Here is a 19,479-nt window from a genome sequence, read left to right on the forward strand (position 1 = left end):
GCTTCGTAAATAAATGCGAAAACATGTTGCCCGTTGACGATGCATATCAATAAAAGCGATAGAACCCTTTCCATATTCATAAGAAATCTCTATTGAAAGAAGAGTCAAATTTACGATTCCGACTATCACTAGCATGCGTTTATGAATCACGATCAATTGGTCAAACCAAGCCTTTCTGAGTACCTGTGTCAACCTGCTAGTGTTTACTTTCTAGCTCTTTAGTTTCGGGTCTCCTCCCAACCTTTCTGGGATGCAACTGATGCTGCAGCACTGGCAATAGTTTTTTCTTGTAGTATTCTCGTGTGTGCTCACTCTGGCTCAGAAGTTGTTTGATCAAGGTTACAACATTAAAGGCCTCAATTAAGCTTTCAAAACATTTTATGATAGACATTTTGAGGCCATTTCCAAACTCGACGCATCAGTGACAAAAAATATGTCGGATGCAATTCCCTGTTTTGACTTGTACCATATCTTCCCGTGTTTTGTTTCAAATGAACAGTTGACTTGCCTTTGCATGTGTTTGTGACGGGTGCCACCGGTGGGGCAGGATATGCTCACCTTTTCGCGAACACCTGGTATCATTACTATTTGATAGTGATTCATAAACACTCATGATGTAGTCGGAATCGTACAATCGACTCTGCCTTATGCAGAGGTTTCTATTGAATATGGAAAGGGTTTTGTCGCTTTATTAACAGTGATGAAAGAACGTTATAAACATTGACGAAAGCATGAACTTTTATATATAATAATTTTTATCATTTTAAATTACATGATTTATTGTGTATGACTTTATAAAAGATTTCTGGTAATTCGATTGATTTAATCAATATACCTCATATGTCATAGTGTGTGTGGACATTGTTGAATTTATGAGAGGTAAATTAACATCGCCTTTTAGTGTTCTTTAGTGTAGTGACATAACACTATATGTGATCTATGGCGAGCATGCCCACACATACCTGTACTTACTCGCTAGAACGAGAAACATGCTAGAACTCCCCTAGCTACTCACAGGGCAAGCTATTATGACTGGAAAGGCACGGATCTTAATTACGGTGTACATTGCATCCTTTTGCAATGGGTCGTTGCGAATGTGCAATGAAACATCTTATTAAAATGTATGCAACAAAGTTTTAAAAAGAAAATGTCTATTTTAAAGAGTTTAAGTATTCATTAACAGTGACTGTGTGTTTATTTTAAAACTTCTTTTGTCTGTGACATCCTGTGACATCATCAACACTTCTGCTGTCATCAGCACTTACACAATACCAGACTTTGGGCTATGTGTTAAACGTCTGATTTAGTAATAAAGTTATGGTAATTATTCACACTCTCCTCGAATGGACCATATCTCTATACCGTACGTATGTACGTGCGTGCGTGCGTGCGTGCGTGCGTGCGTGCGTGCGTGCGTGCGTGCGTGCGTGCGTGCGTGCGTGCGTGCGTGCGTACGTACGTACGTACGTACGTACGTACGTACATACATACATACATACATACAGGGAATATGTCAAATCCAGGAATACCTATAGGTTCAATGTTTCGCAGTCTGTGATTAGTATACTATATAAAATATTATTTCTTAAACTAGGGGCACCGAATGAAATCAGGCTGACTCCTAATGAGACACGCTTCGTGAAAGAAAAAGGAGAGTCTATAATTATTAAGTGCAGGAGCATGATTAGCTGCTTACCACGCTGTAAAACAACATGGACGCAAATTGGACGTGTTCTTTCTAAAGGAAATACGCTGAATATTTCAAAGTTTGTGCGCAGTGACCAGGGAAACTACACGCTGTCATCAGCACTTACAAAATACCAGACTTTGGGCTATGTGATAAACGTCTGATTTAGTAATAAAGTTATGGTAATTATTCACACTCTCCTCGAATGGACCATATCTCTATACGGTACGTATGTACGTACGTACGTACGTACGTACGTGCATGCATGCATGCATACATGCATACATACATGCATGCATGCACGCACGCACGCACGCACGCACGCACGCACGCACGCACGCACGCACGCACGCACGCACGCACGCACACACACATACATACATACATACATACATACATACATAGAAGTGTTAACCGTTAGCTTTCTGTTCTGTTGAAACACATGAACACTGGGACCAGAGTATGAGGAATTCTTTATTTTGAAATATGAAGTGAGAATAAATGCGATACAAAATTATATATGTACACTATTTTCAACAATTTGTCATCAACTTGTCACAAATATATAAGCATTCTTTACAGTATAGATAGTGCAGGTTGCTTTTTATATTCCAGCATTATCATGGCGGTTGGGCACCAGAAATAGGCTTCACACATTCCCATATATGGAATAGAACACGAATCTGGGTGCCAAGCCAGTCGTTTAGCCACTAGGCTGCCCCTCCTTCCTTAGGAACGAACTTGATGTTCAGGTCGATCTTTGAAAGCTATCATACAAACTATTTTACACAATTATTTTAGAGTGTGGTGATATGATAAAACAACAAGGTAATAATAAAAATAAACAAGAAATTGTGGAAATATACATTTAGTAACAGTTATTATGAATAACATTATGATCATGAACAATATACAAAGCAACAATATCATGTATAAAATGTACAAATATTTTGCCAGGCTTTCCCAGAAAATTTTTTGGACTTAGCGGAAAAAGCTGTTTGTTTGTAGTTGGTTATTGGTGATGGTAATTTTGGAATATGGAAAATATGCAATGTGTGTGATAAAAGGGCCTTTGTTATTGACAAAATATCTTATAAACGTTCTTTTGACAGTGGGTGTTCTCCGTAGCAAAACCCTAAGCTAACGAAATTCACTTGAAAATAATATTTATTGAGTATCAAAATAAAGTATTTTTTAAGAACGTTTTGTTTGTCCCAACTGGTGTCATTCGCGCTCATGCGTGTCATTCTGTGTAAGCCAGTAAGGAAAAGATGCTTGTTACGAACGCACCTATGCGAGAATAAACGATTTTGGGTGATAGGAATGACGTGTATATGTGTATTTCATGTTGAGGACTCCGTTACCTATTTCCTTGTTAAGGATAAGAATATTTTATGGATGAACAACATCTTTATTACAATTAAGAGCGACGTTTCGGTGTAGGTTCTTACACCGTTATCAAGCAAGATGATATACCGAGTATGGTTGACAAGTATATATACAGGTAGGAGGCAGTGTTTATACAGTAGAGTAGATATCAGATGTAGTTATACTGGAGTGGAGAAGCCTGTTATGTACATACAAGGGTAGTAATGAGAATCATCGGTGAAGTCAGTGACATAAACAATTTCCTTGTTATCACTTGTTGAAAGTCAACACTCTCAGTCAGTCATCTCTCATGTGAAGCTTGTTGATACAAGTTCCGTGTCACATACAATTTATGCTGTGCTCCCACCATTGCTAACGATCATTTTGTTCACCCAAATACTGGGGAAAATATAGGTTTTAACAAAGGAAATACTAAGTTTGCCCCATATGCTTAGTGTGTTGAGTAAAAAAATGTTCGGGTTCTCCTTGAAGCTGACACGCCGTGATACATATATCTTGAAGCAGTGATCAAGACTACAAATCCTGTCGCTGACAAATTACCAATTCCCGCTTTGATTGCTCAGGTTGTTTGTTTGTTTGTTTGTTTGTTTGTTTGTTTGTTGTTTAACGCAGCACTCAACCATGTTCCAGCTACATGACTGCGGTTAATAATTGAGTCTGGATCAGACAATCCAGTAATTGATATCACGAGCATCGATACATGCAATTTGGATACAATGACATGGATCAAACTGACCACCCGATCCCGTAAATCGACTCTTAAAATAAGCATGGGTTGCTGAAGACCAATTCTAACCCGGATCTTCACGGGTATTTAACGTTAAGTAGTTCTATTTTGTTTCGTTTTGACAGCTTAATATAGGGAGTAAGCCTAAACGTAAAAGTCCGTGAGCACTCGTAGGCATGTCCTGGCAGATAAGGGACGTAACTCTGCACATTGAGGTACATGCCGAGATCACATGTTCATGTAAATGTTGCCGCCATCTTCTTCTGTAGCGAAAGAATCAGAATTTCCACATTGTTCCTCAGGGGCAGGGGCATTGTGGCTTCTCCCCGGTAGGGTGGCGTCACTGACGTAGGGTGTCGGGTTCACGTGGTCAGCATCTCCGTACGTCAGGGGTGGGTACGCAAAGCCTTCATACTCTACCTCTTCATTGACCAAGGGAGGGGGAGGGTACGCTACCCCTTCATACTCCACAGGGGGATACGGGAAGCAGTCGTCCTGAATGTCCTCATTTGTCGGAGGGGGGTAGGGTAAGACTGTGTTTGTGCCTTTAACGGGGAAGGTGGAGTTAGCATGCCCACCCTTATAGGTGGTCAGAATCAAGCTGCCGCGTCTGTTGGCGTCGTTAAAGGCGGCGTACATGAAGCTCCTGCGTTGTGAGTTCGCTTCATCAGAGAACGTGGTGCAGGACAGGCTCTCTCTCTGAGCCTCAGATTCGGACAGCCGAGTATAGGTTACGGTTTCCATGTACATCTGGGCAGATTTGGGATCTTTTTTAGGTTTCTCAACATCTTGAACGCTAACCAGCATATTTTGGTCCGTAGCAACAGCTGCCCAAAGATCTACCTGAGCTGAAACAGATTCTTTAAAACTTAACAGAATGTACAGCTGAATTCGTAATTCAGCTATGAGTCATACACGAATATTATAAAGGGCCAAGAGGTTCTGTATCTCACCTGAACATTGAACATTTACAACATTTGACCAAATAAATCATATGAGGGTAAACGCATAAGGCACATTAAAATATGTAGAGCTTTGGTCATTGTAATGACACAATAACATGTGTTTCATACCACAACTTTAATTTCAGGTGAGCTAAAGCGCATTTGCAAGTTACCTTCTTCGGTATCGTTAGTAACTTCATACGTTGCTTTCGTTCCTTTCACAGGTCGTTTCGAGCGACATGGTCCTGTATTGGAGAATTCATGTTTGACAGAATAGTTTGCACATGAAATATTGAAATAATCAAAAAGGCTAAATCAGTATTCTCATCTTGGCGTTATATATTTATGCCGACATTTTGGTTCGTATTTGATGCGAAGAGTTCTTTCAATGTGATGCTAATTCATGTTTTAATTGAAAACATTAAAATATTAGTGCTGCATAACAATTAAGCTTAAAAGTTTGTTTAAACAACTTTTGTGCAAACAACAATAATGATAACGATGATGTGACGTACCACAAAGAAACAAGTACGTCAGACAAATTAGAATGGCTGCCACAAGCACCATGGCAGCCACGACGAGGACTACAGTGAAAACTGAAACAGGTTAAATGCGAGAATGAAACACAGAAAGAACAAGAAATAATGAAGGACCCAAACACAAGGGGTAACTTCACTTTATGTAAGTTCATTGTGTATTGTAGTGGTAGATCCCATACACAAACAAGCACAGGCACAATATAACACACACACAACCAACCAAAGGCACAGCCGAACACATTCACAACCTAGCATACACCTGACACATACACAACCTAGCATACACCTGACACATACACAGCCTAGCATACACCCGATCACATACACAACCTAGCATACACCCGATCACATACACAACCTAGCATACACCTGACACATTCACAACCTAGCATACACCTGACACATACACAACCTAGCATACACCTGACACATACACAACCTAGTATACATCCGATCACATACACAACCTAGCATACACCTGACACATACACAACCTAGCATACACCTGACACATACACAACCTAGTATACATCCGATCACAACCTAGCATACACCTGGCATATACACAACCTAGCATACACCTGACACATACACAACCTAGTATACATCCGATCACAACCTAGCATACACCTGGCATATACACAACCTAGCATACACCTGACACATACACAACCTAGCATACACCTGACACATACACAACCTAGCATACACCTGACACATACACAGCCTAGCATACACCTGACACATACACAACCTAGCATACACCTGACAGATACACAACCTAGCATACACCTGACACATACACAACCTAGCATACACCTGACACATACACAACCTAGCATACACCTGACACATACACAACCTAGCATACACCTGACACATACACAACCTAGCATACACCTGACACATACACAACCTAGCATACACCTGACACATACACAACCTAGTATACATCCGATCACAACCTAGCATACACCTGGCATATACACAACCTAGCATACACCTGACACATACACAACCTAGCATACACCTGACACATACACAACCTAGTAAACACCTGACACATACACAGCCTAGCATACACCTGACACATACACAACCTAGCATACACCTGACAGATACACAACCTAGCATACACCTGACACATACACAACCTAGCATACACCTGACACATACACAACCTAGCATACACCTGACACATACACAACCTAGCATACACCTGACAGATACACAACCTAGCATACACCTGACACATACACAACCTAGCATACACCTGACACATACACAACCTAGCATACACCTGACACATACACAACCTAGCATACACCTGACACATACACAACCTAGCATACACCTGACAGATACACAACCTAGCATACACCTGACACATACACAACCTAGCATACACCTGACACATACACAACCTAGCATACACCTGACACATACACAACCTAGCATACACCCGAACACATACACAACCTAGCATACACCTGACACATACACAACCTAGCATACACCTGACACATACACAACCTAGCATACACCCGAACACATACACAACCTAGCATACACCTGACACATACACAACCTAGCATACACCTGACAGATACACAACCTAGCATACATCCGATCACATACACAACCTAGCATACACCTGACACATACACATCCTAGCATACACCTGACACATACACAACCTAGCATACACCTGACACATACACAACCTAGCATACACCCGAACACATACACAACCTAGCATACACCTGACACATACACAACCTAGCATACACCTGACACATACACAACCTAGCATACATCCGATCACATACACAACCTAGCATACACCTGACACATACACAACCTAGCATACATCCGATCACATACACAACCTAGCATACACCTGACACATTCACAACCTAGCATACACCTGACACATACACAACCTAGCATACATCCGATCACATACACAACCTAGCATACACCTGACACATACACAACCTAGCATACACCTGACACATACACAACCTAGCATACACCTGACAGATACACAACCTAGCATACACCTGACACATACACAACCTAGCATACACCTGACACATACACAACCTAGCATACAACTGACAAATACACAACCTAGCATACACCTGACACATACACAACCTAGCATACACCTGACACATACACAACCTAGCATACACCTGACACATACACAACCTAGCATACACCTGACACATACACAACCTAGCATACACCTGACACATACACAACCTAGCATACACCTGACACATACACAACCTAGTATACACCTGACAGATACACAACCTAGCATACACCTGACAGATACACAACCTAGCATACACCTGACACATACACAACCTAGCATACACCTGACACATACACAACCTAGCATACACCTGACACATACACAACCTAGCATACACCTGACACATACACAACCTAGTATACACCTGACACATACACAACCTAGCATACACCTGACAGATACACAACCTAGCATACACCTGACACATACACAACCTAGCATACACCTGACACATACACAACCTAGCATACAACTGACAAATACACAACCTAGCATACACCTGACACATACACAACCTAGCATACACCTGACACATACACAACCTAGCATACACCTGACAGATACACAACCTAGCATACAACTGACAAATACACAACCTAGCATACACCTGACACATACACAACCTAGCATACACCTGACACATACACAACCTAGCATACACCTGACACATACACAACCTAGCATACACCTGACACATACACAACCTAGCATACACCTGACACATACACATCCTAGCATACAACTGACAAATACACAACCTAGCATACACCTGACACATACACAACCTAGCATACACCTGACACATACACAACCTAGCATACACCCGATCACATACACAACCTAGCATACACCTGACACATACACATCCTAGCATACACCTGACACATACACATCCTAGCATGCACTTAACACATACACATCCTAACACATACACATCCTAGCATACAACTAACAAATACACATCCTAGCATACACCTAACACATACACAACCTAACACATACACATCCTAGCATACACCTAAAACACACACACACACACACACACACACACACACACACACACACACACACACACACACACAAACACACACACACACACACAAACACACACATACACACACATACACACACACACACAACCTAACACATAAACATCCTAGCATACACCATAACACACACACAGCCAACACGTACACATCCTAGCATACACCATGACTCATAGACAACCAACACATACACATCATAGCATACACCATAACACATACACATCCCAGCATACACCCTAATACATAAACAACCAACACGTACACATCCTAGCATACACCATAACAAATAGACAACCAACACGTACACATCATAGCATACACCATAACACATACACATCCTAGCATACACCCTAATACATACACAACCAACACATACACATCATAGCATACACCATAACACATACACATCCCAGCATACACCCTAATACATAAACAACCAACACGTACACATCCTAGCATACACCATAACAAATAGACAACCAACACGTACACATCATAGCATACACCATAACACATACACATCCTAGCATACACCCTAATACATACACAACCAACACATACACATCATAGCATACACCATAACACATACACATCCCAGCATACACCCTAATACATAAACAACCAACACGTACACATCCTAGCATTCACCATAACAAATAGACAACCAACACGTACACATCATAGCATACACCATAACACATACACATCCTAGCATACACCCTAATACATACACAACCAACACGTACACATCCTAGCATACACCATAACACATACACATCCTAGCATACACCCTAATACATACACAGCAAACACATACACAACCTAAAACATACACAACCTAGCATACACAACCTGACAAACACACAACCTAACGCTTACACATCCAACCATGCACCTAATACATACACATCCTTACACAGACACAACCTAACACATAGACAACCTAACACTTACATATCCTAGCATACACCATAACACATGCACAGCCTAACACATACACACCCTTACACATACTCAACCTAAGGGTCAACTTTTTTTAAAGTGTGAAGGAGGGGAACAGTGTCTCCGTCGGGCGTCGTACCGGTGCCTCAGACGTGAAGAAACCACTGGCGATGGGTTCGAATCGAATTAAAAAATTCAACACTTCCGTCATTTTGTAATTTCCTCACACATCAAGCTGTCACTGTATTACAAATTAATGCATACACCTGTCGCAGGCAAACACCAAAGCCACATTTTCATATTCTAAGCAATGTAGGAGAACTTAAGTCATTTGAAGGAAACACCGAAAGCAAACATGGTTATAAGTCAATAAATTTACTATTAAGCATATTAAACTATCTAAATATCAGAACTAAGGCAACGGGGGTATGCTTTCGGGACATCTTTTAATAGCCTGACATGTACACTAGAACCATAACGTTATATCCCGACAAAACGAAACCTTTTTCGCGCATACAAACATTCACGGCTTCCCTGTTTGCTCTCGGTGAATCTGAACAGGATGTACAATCTCGAAATGACATACACTATTTATGTATGAACCGGGCAGACGCTTTGTTCGTGTGAAAGTCAATGCATAAACAAATGGCCGGGGTTTGAAGTTAAACATAATTGTATTTGGTTGAAATTAGATCATGACGTCCGACATTAATAACCGGTCAGAATCATTGTAGGATGCAGATGTAAACACGAACTCATAACTATGACTCACTTGATTCACGCGATTCCGCTCTTATAAATACGTAAGTCCATTGGAACAATTTTTTTTTCCTTCAGAAGTTTATATTTTATGTACGAGGTTTCCGGGTGTTCTTTGCAGTAGGCAAACATACAATTCAACTCGTAAAAAAGCATGGTGACTTCGGCAGGGGAAACTAGAAAATCTCACTATAATGACTTCGCTATTTTAATTTTATGTCTTTATTGTTTTACCGAACAAAACCATACCTATTAAAGGAAATGAAAATACTCGTTCACCAGACATGTTTTTGTTTCCATCATGTTTAATTAGAAACATGTTTAACCTTTTTTGGACAAACATAATGCAATTTTGTCGGGTTCCCTTTAAAGAATGACACATTTACTATTTGTATATTGAACATCAGTCTTGAAGTTTGAGTAGTAACAAAGGTTGTTATTGGTGGTTCAATTACCTTTCTTACTGCAAATACTTACATAACGGTCTGAGGGTAAAAACAAGTACAAAATAAACACAATCTGTGAAGATGAAGTTTGCAATGCATCCTCTAATAAATGAGTGAGTGAGTGAGTGAGTATGGTTTTACGCCGCTTTTAGCAATATTCCAGCAATATCACGGCAGGGGACACCAGAAATGGGCTTCACACATTGTACCCATGTCGGGAATCGAACCCGGGTCTTCGGCGTCACGAGCGAACTCTTTAACCGCTAGGCTACCCGACCGCCCCTCTAATAAATGAGCGAAAGATATCTTACCAGTTGTGAAATCTTGGCTTGAACCATCTGAAACATGAAAAGGATATATCACCTATCATATGATAACATATCATCAAAATGACAATTTATTAGAACCCAAACTGGCTTTATGTTCAGTTATAACGTATATAGTTTTATTTGTCGATGTTTCATGTGACATTAAAAAGAGAGTTTCGAATTGAATATTATACCTAAACAGTCATGTTATACACACAGGTCCTTTTATTATACATATCAACTTTATATCCATATTAACCCTTTATGTTCACGTGTAAGGGCACAACATATATTACCACTGATAGATAGGGGCACAGTGAAGTACAGGACTGAAGTTTTCAAATAATGATGGATTTTTTATACTGCTATCGGCAGTGCTGGTAGAGAAACTGAAAAGATTTACTGTTCTTCGGAACAACAACAATCTTTCAAGATGAGAGCTGGGCTTTATTGTGCTGCTAGAGAACCTGTTCAATGGAGGAATAACTATTTGACAAAAGCCGTTCTGCTTAAAGTTCGTCTAATTATCTTTTATGTCCCTTATAACAGTGACTGAGTGAATGAGTATGGTTTTACGCCGCTTTTAGCAATATTCCAGCGATATCACAGCGGGGGACACCAGAAATGGGCTTCACACCTTGTACCCATGTCGGGATTCGAACCCGGGTCTTCGGCGTGACGAGCGAACGCTTATACCACTAGGCTACCCGACCGCCAACGACATCACACGAAATCCATGTAATCGCTATTCAAAACCGTCACACAAACACTTATGTCTTCCATCGTACCACATTCACACATACATGACACACTTCAAGCTTCCTTGATACACGACATTGATAACATGACTCATATGAGGCGACGCTGGTTTATATTTGTCAAGGGATTCCGTCGCCCCTTAAGAATGAAAAGAGGATGAGAAATACAATAGTAGAAAAGTGGTTCTGTGCTTCACTTCATTCAAAAATATCGTCCACTACTTTAACAACAGCCAACAGTTGCAAGTTAGTTTGCAAGACAAAAGGTTACAAAAGGTTACACAACATGAGCTGAATTCAATGCAATCCACATACATACAATTCATACAACTCATAAATGCTACTTTTCCCATCTAACATCACGAAAGAATCCTTGATACAAACGATATGATGTAATAATCACAAAGTACATTGCTGTTAACTAGAAGGAAACTTCGTATCCACTCCATGCCAACACACGTAGTAATTTTGTTACCTTTCTCTAGTGTGGCGACGACGAGGTCCTCTGAGTAGTTTCCTTCTCCAGCTATATTGACTCCCTGTACCCTAATGAAGTAGGTTACATCGCTATTTAACTCCGATAACGTCAACGAGGTAGAGGACGTTTCAGTTGTTTCCGGCTCTCCGGTTCCACGGCGACAGGAGATCTTGAAGGTTTGGACTGCATGGCCGTCAAATCCTGGGAGCCACGACAGCGTGACGGTGGTCTGTGTGACGTTCATCTCCGTCAAGTTGGTGGGTGGGGACGGTGGTACTGAATGAAGTGAGTGAAAGAGTTGTCGTTTTGGAGTTCAGCCTGAAGTGACGCATGTCTTAGACGTTTATCATTTTGGTGCAAGCCACGAGCACGGGTATGGTGCTGATAAATCAATGCTAATTATTGGGGGAATCTGGGATTTGAACACAAGATCACAGGTTTCTTGCACGCCAAAGGGAGGCAATTCTGCCCAAGACATTTTGGCCATCTGTGCCCCCGTAAAATATATCAGAGTAGAAAATAATCTTAACTAAACAATATTACTATTTATTGCCTAAAATATGTGATTAAATGCCCATTAGCGGGAGTAATTTATCATTAGGGTCTGAACTGGGTTATCAGTTTCAAGTTTGCAAGGGAATAAGATAGTTAGGAAATGTGGAGGAACGTCTTTTCACGTGAAAGACTGACGATCTACACTTACAGTCTTTACCGTACGCTTGACCTTACGTAATACCTTGAACGATTAGTGTGTAGTTGATGTCGTATTTGCCGAGTCGGTTGGTGAGCTTCACGATGTAGTTCCCAGCATCTTTCTCCTGGACGTCCAGGTGAACTAGCTCCAGTTGGTAGGATGACCCAGACAGCTTGTTAATACTTTTTGCGGTCTTGTGTTCCAGGTTTCCATTTTGAAGGGATCGAGACCAGATGAAAGTTGGTTTTGGATTGGCTGTTATGTTGAAGTGTATTTTATCAGACTTATCGGCGGGTCTGTAAAAGATACTTGCCTCGACTCCTTTGGGTTCGTTGACAAATGGAGCACCTGAAACAAAACACATTTCTAATCCGACCGAAGAATGTTTTATCTTGAAATGGTGTCAAATGTACTCATAGCAAACAATTAACCAAGTTTTGAACACACACACACACACACACACACACACACACACACATATATATATATATATATATATATATACTGCAAAATGACAGGCATACTTGTTTCAAGAAATGCAGAAACCGGAAACAGATTCTCCACTGACCTGTTTTATCTGTCAAGGCAATAGTTATGCGATTTCTTTTCTTCTAGTGATTCCTCTGCGTTCGCTGCATTGTCTGGTCCAGACTTGATTATTTACACACCGCCGTCATATAGCTGGAATATTGCTGAGTGCGGCGTTAAACAACAAACCAAGCAACCAACCAAACCTCTGCATTTTTGCATCACTTTGTGTGACAGAGTACTTGGACAATTCGGAGAAACATACAATGTCCTTGTAATAACATTTTAGATATTTAAAAAAATACACAAAACCTTAAACAAGGCATGTGCTTAACTTTGTTTACGAGGAGTATCAATGGCCAAAACTATTTTTATTCTATACTCACATGTAAAGTCGATGTCAATGTTTTTTGACCTTTTCAAACCAACCCCATTGGTGACAGCACAGGTATAGGTGACTTTTCCAAGACATTTGGCATTGTCAATGTTGTAACTATAGGTGTAGTTGTGAGTCGGCGTGTTAGATGAAGAGTCGACTTGAATATCAGCCTCACTGATAGTTAGCATCCGACTGGACAGGAGTGTATTGCCTCTCAACCATGTGACGTTGGGCGGAGGCAAGCTGTCGACAATGCACGTCAACCTTATGTTGGAACCCGCCGTTGGTGCGGTGTTAGTTGCAGCTACTGATATTTCTGAAAGATCTGTAATGACATACAACTTGCCATTTTTATTCATGCACATGTATGTACCTATAATGCGTTTTTAAATGTTTCCTTGGATATTTTGTGTGATAAAATGTCATGAGCTTGTTACTTAAAATATTTCCTCAAGTGAGGAATCATGCATTATGCATTAAATATTATGCATTACGTTTGATTAAATGTCACCAATTCACATGTGATATATGTATGTTTATTCTGATATAAACTTTTTCATGCGAGATCAAAACATCATATAAAATACATTTTGGACTCGATTTTCATTTTGAGATTACATTAAGAACTATTTTAAAATCACACAACTATTTACATTTGACGATCAGCTGAAATGTTGCGTTTGCTTCGCCACGCGTGTTCCAAGCCCTGCATGTGTAATTGCCAGTCTCGTTTCGATGAACTTCACTAATACGCAAAGAGTCCCCCGAGGCCTTGTCCCTACCATCCATTGACCAGGCAAACTGGCAGGGAGGTCTGCAGTCAGCAGTGCAGGTTAGAGTGACGGATGAGCCAAGCGGAGTTAGAGTTGTGTTCTCCTCATGATGGATATTGGCAGCTTCCGGTCCGTCTTGAAAGACATATATGTACTTCGAGGTAATTGCATGGTGCAAATATGATTGCAGTATTCTGTTATAAATGCTCCCCTGGGTCTCTAGTTGAAGATGTATGCTTCAGTCATTCAATAGAGGCTTAAGTTTTGTTTATACTTCAAGAAAGGTAAAATAATGAGAGGCAAGTCTCTGTAAACGATAGTTACTCCCCGTTGGGATTATTGGTTAGATTAGGTCCTTGCCGTATGAGTGTGGGTCGGGTGGTGAGGTTGGGTGCCCCATTGTGTTACTGAACCCCGTTTGTCGTAGTCAAACACTGATGTGTCTGGCTCCAACTCAATAATTTACTGGCCGTCATCATATACACATGGCTATAATATTGCTGAGTGGGGCTATAAACAACGAACACAACAACAAAAACTACATGGTATGTCATCACAAACATATAATTGACCTTCTCGCATTTCTTGGGACCAACATACAATGAAACATATTCAACTTTTCACGAAATATGATTACAAGTAGACCGTTTGACATTTTATAATGTAACTACTTACATTCGACATAAATCTGTACACCCTTGTTCGTCTGTCCATGTTTATTCTTCTTTTGACACGTGTAGTTTCCCTGGTCACTGCGCACAAGCTGTGTAATTGTCAGCGTGTTTCTTTTGGATAGAACACGTCCAATTTGCGTCCATGTTGTTTTACAGCGTGGGAAGCAGCCAGTCATGCTCCTGCACTTAATACTTATAGACTCTCCTACTTCTTTCACGAAGCGTATCTCATTAGGAGTCAGCCTGATTTCATTTGGTGCCCCTAGTTTAAGAAATAATATATTATATAGTATACTAATCACAGACTGTGAAACATTGAACCTATAGGGACGGCAGCCGTTTAGGGCCATTTGTATTTTTTGTTTTTTTCGATAGTATCTTGAAATTTCAAGATACTAAGTTGAAATTTCAAGATACTAAGTTGAAATTTCAAGATACTAAGTTGAAATTTCAAGATACTGCTGATTTCTTTGTTTCCAACATGCTAATAGCCCGTAGACGCTCGCCGCGTTGCAGACGCCGCATCGCTCGTTTATACGATATGCTAATTCCCCACGTTGAGCGGGGCCGTTCTGATCCCAGAACATCATGGGTTAGTGATGGAGCGCTGTGACAATGCCTTATACACTGTTCGTGTGAAAAATGGAATACTGAATGGGAAGTTCTCCCGTTACCACTTACATATTTGCGCGACAGTGCACTATGCGATTGAAGATCTTGTTAAAGAGAAGAACATTACACGTCGCCAGGCTGTGCAGTTTGAATCCAGCTGTGGAGGTCAGGGTTTCACCCGATCTAACTGTGCTGGTAACATGACATGCCAGACCAACAGGTGTAGCTTCGTCAAGGCTAATCTGCAGTGCAAGGCTAGTCTGACGTGTGTCAATAAAAAACTAAACAAGAGAGACATTACTTGTCTCGTTTTGATAACTTGCGTACTAGTGCAAGAGTTACATTTTGCTAATCATTATGGGTCATTTGAGAGTTCTTCGTGAATTACATATTATTACTTTTGAGGTTATTTACAGATTGCATTTCAGTATTGTTAACAGTCCAACATAATTTTGTTGATTCAGATTTTGTTTGAAAGTTTATAAATTCTTTATTACTGAGGATGAAAACATTTAACACAGTTGTGTTAAGAATGTGTAGCATATGCAGTTACATTAAGTTTATTAGTAATAAAAGATGATCATATCACCTTGAGTATTACGACGAAATGTTCAATGTCCAAACTGTTGACAGATGTTGGTTAAACAAATGTGTCTTTTTTTCTGACCTTCATTTATCAAAGGTGTGATGTATGTATGTATGTATGTATGTATGTATGTATGTATGTATGTATGTGCGTGCGTGCGTGCGTGCGTGCGTGCGTGCGTGCGTGCGTGCGTGCGTGCGAGCGAGCGTGTTAATCTGTACATCTGTCATTACAGTTATTAAACAGACCGTCTACTGATACGATTGCATCGTACCTTTTGAGCAAACAAATAACATTCATGGACATTGTATATGCACGTTGTGTGTACTTGAATGGATCGACTCGTATAATACTGTGTAATGAAAGTTTACTCACGTTCAGCTGTGATTGATCTGACACCCGCCTGCGAAGAGACTCCATGTTCCTTTGAGACACACGTAAACGTCTGTTCGTTCACCCACGTAAAGTTCTTTATCTGTAATGTTGAGACATTATTGCTTTCTATCATTTCGTCATTCCTTTCCCAGCGATACGTCATTTTGAGATTGTGATTGCCAGGCACAGTCGATGAATTCGATAAACACTTCAGGGTTAAGGGCTTGAGAAGAACAGCAGTTCCATTGGCTTCCACGATGGGAGTTGTTGGTGTATCTGAAAAGTCATATGTTAACGAGTTACAGCAAGCAACGTTTATAACGAACACGCTTACAACGAACTGACGGATATAACGAACATATTTTTGGCCCCGGCCATTTGCTGTATATATGCTGTACATATGCTTAAAACGAACTACGGTTATATCGAACTAAAATCAGTTGTCCCGAGTTCGTTATAACCGTACTTCACTGTATTGCAAAATGAATGCGAGAGAGTGACTCGGTTTGCATTTCACGCCACTTTTCAGAAATAGCATTTCAGCCAAAACAAAGTATGAATTGATTAATCAGTTGGAGGAGAGTCCAAATGCTTATAAGCTGGATTCTGGATGAGAATACGTCCTCACAACTCCGTGATTGTCGTACGAACCGAGAATCAAGTGGTCACAAATTTCACTATCATTATCAATAGGATTTCGGGTGAGAATAAATTACCAGCACTACGTGATTGTCGTACGAACCGAAGTTGAGAATCAAGTGGTCACAAATTTCACTATCATTATCAATGGGATTCCGGGTGAGAATAAATTACCAGCACTACGTGATTGTCGTACGAACCGAAGTTGAGAATCAAGTGGTCACAAATTTCACTATCATTATCAATGGGATTCCGGGTGAGAATAAATTACCAGCACTACATGATTGTCGTACGAACCGAAGTGAGGAACGGGTGGTCACAAAATTGACTATCACAATCATTTATAAACTTGATTCCGGGTGCGAATGACTCCCTCGCACCCCATGGTTGTCGTTCGAGATGAAGATAGGCATGAGAATAATGGGGAACAGTCACTTTTCCTGTCGTTATAAACTAGCAACTGGGGCGAATCAAGCCAAGTGTGGGTGGGGTCTTAGGCACTGGACCATCGGTGCCGTCAGATTAAAGAAAAGTCATTGTTGATCTAAACATACCTAGACTAAATTGTTGAACGAAAACAATGTTTGCACAGAGATTGTGTCAGTGTAGGTAGTACTGAAAACGTTAGCAGTTAACAATTTGCTAAAATCTGTCAAAGTTTAGGTCAAGGAACTTATATTGCTTTCTGTAAGTCTAATAATGTGGGGGCACGGGTGGCCCAGTCGTCCAAGGCGCCGCGATTCGCTTTGCAGAGTTGCGTCCCTTAGGCACGTCAGTAACCTATGATTGTGGGTTTGAATCCCGGTTCGCCCCGATTATGTTTCTAGGTTTGTCAGCACCATAGCCGTGCTCGTGAGTTTCACCGAAGTGGTAAACGTCTGAGACCTGCATCACTTCTGGCTTTCCTCCCACATTAAGCTGACACGCCGTGATATGACTGTAATAATGTTTAAAGCGGCGGTAAACCCAACTCACTCACTCACTCTAACAATGTATACCCGATTAAGAGCCAACAATATTATCTTTACATAACGTGTACCAACATTCATAATTAAGTTGACATTGAGCAGGATATGCTTAATAAGCATTATATAAACACGTTGAATTTACTTACCTATCACGAACAATGTAAAGATTGTGCCAAAAGTCTTTTTTACTGACGCTTCTGTCCATTTGTAGACACCTGCATCGGATGTGGTCACATTGGTTAAAGAAAGATGCACTCGACCCTCAGATGAGTTGTTACAGATGAACCTGTCTCCAGGGGTAGGCTCCAAGTTCTCAGTTATAACGCACAGGTGTTCACCAGAGGGGCTCAGGACATACATCACAGTTGCAGGGGGAATCTCTACATCTTCATTGAGGTCTTCCCCAACTGTTGCAAAAATGTTATCTGAAAAATATAATTACAATGCCGTCTGTGTCACATGTTGCTTCAATCATCTTGTCGATATAATCCGGCATATACTATTTCAAGGATTCATATTCCATTTTATGTTCAACATTACTATATCTGTTTTCAATTTTTCTTTATATTTACATTTGGAGAAAGGTACTCAAATTCATCATCAAGTAAAGTTTAAGCTAAACCATCAGAGATCTTTCACAAAGTAATTATTCAACAAAAATTATAGGTTTTTTTTAGCGCATATTTTACAATACTTTTAAAAATGTGCTTAAATTACTGCTCCTGAAATTTGAAAATGACTACTTACAAGCATCGGTTGCATGGACAGACAATATGACGAAGATGTGTAACCACATCTTGATACCCTGTGTTAGCCTACTCGATTCTGGTACATCCAGTTGACTTCACAGCAACTGTAACACAACGCGATTCTAGTTTCGATATGCAAATACTACCGGCATGCTTTCTGTTAGTATTCGCATGTCAGATGCGTGTAATGTAGTATACATATATATTACAGGGAAGTATTATGCGAGAACCAGATATTCTCACTGAAACAATCAGTACACGGAAGCAGATCGTACTGACCTTGGGGATGTGTATGAATGGCATTAGCTTAATCATCACCGCCGACATTGGACTCAAGTAGTTAGCGCTGGTTTTCGTTTTGATAAGTGGCCGACC

At 40.5% G+C, this 19,479-nt stretch overlaps 1 protein-coding gene across 1 annotated transcript; it reads right to left on the bottom strand.

Annotated features, from left to right (window-relative positions):
- Positions 1 to 2,174: 2,174 nt before the first annotated feature.
- Positions 2,175 to 19,164, bottom strand: LOC139444384 (neural cell adhesion molecule 1-like). Its single transcript, XM_071225348.1, has 12 exons — positions 19,103 to 19,164; positions 18,502 to 18,780; positions 16,749 to 17,024; positions 15,177 to 15,437; positions 14,382 to 14,636; positions 13,736 to 14,053; positions 12,864 to 13,169; positions 12,125 to 12,403; positions 10,895 to 10,921; positions 5,263 to 5,343; positions 4,921 to 4,992; positions 2,175 to 4,651 (listed from the first exon to the last, which is right to left on the bottom strand). Exons 1-12 carry the CDS (start codon positions 19,149 to 19,151, stop codon positions 4,032 to 4,034), a joined length of 2,823 nt encoding a protein of 940 aa, XP_071081449.1. The 5' UTR covers positions 19,152 to 19,164; the 3' UTR covers positions 2,175 to 4,031.
- Positions 19,165 to 19,479: the final 315 nt, after the last annotated feature.

The sequence above is a fragment of the Haliotis cracherodii genome, unplaced genomic scaffold (genome assembly GCF_022045235.1).
Source record: "Haliotis cracherodii isolate W230 unplaced genomic scaffold, xgHalCrac1.p SCAF_5, whole genome shotgun sequence".
NCBI classification, from domain to species: domain Eukaryota; kingdom Metazoa; phylum Mollusca; class Gastropoda; order Lepetellida; family Haliotidae; genus Haliotis; species Haliotis cracherodii.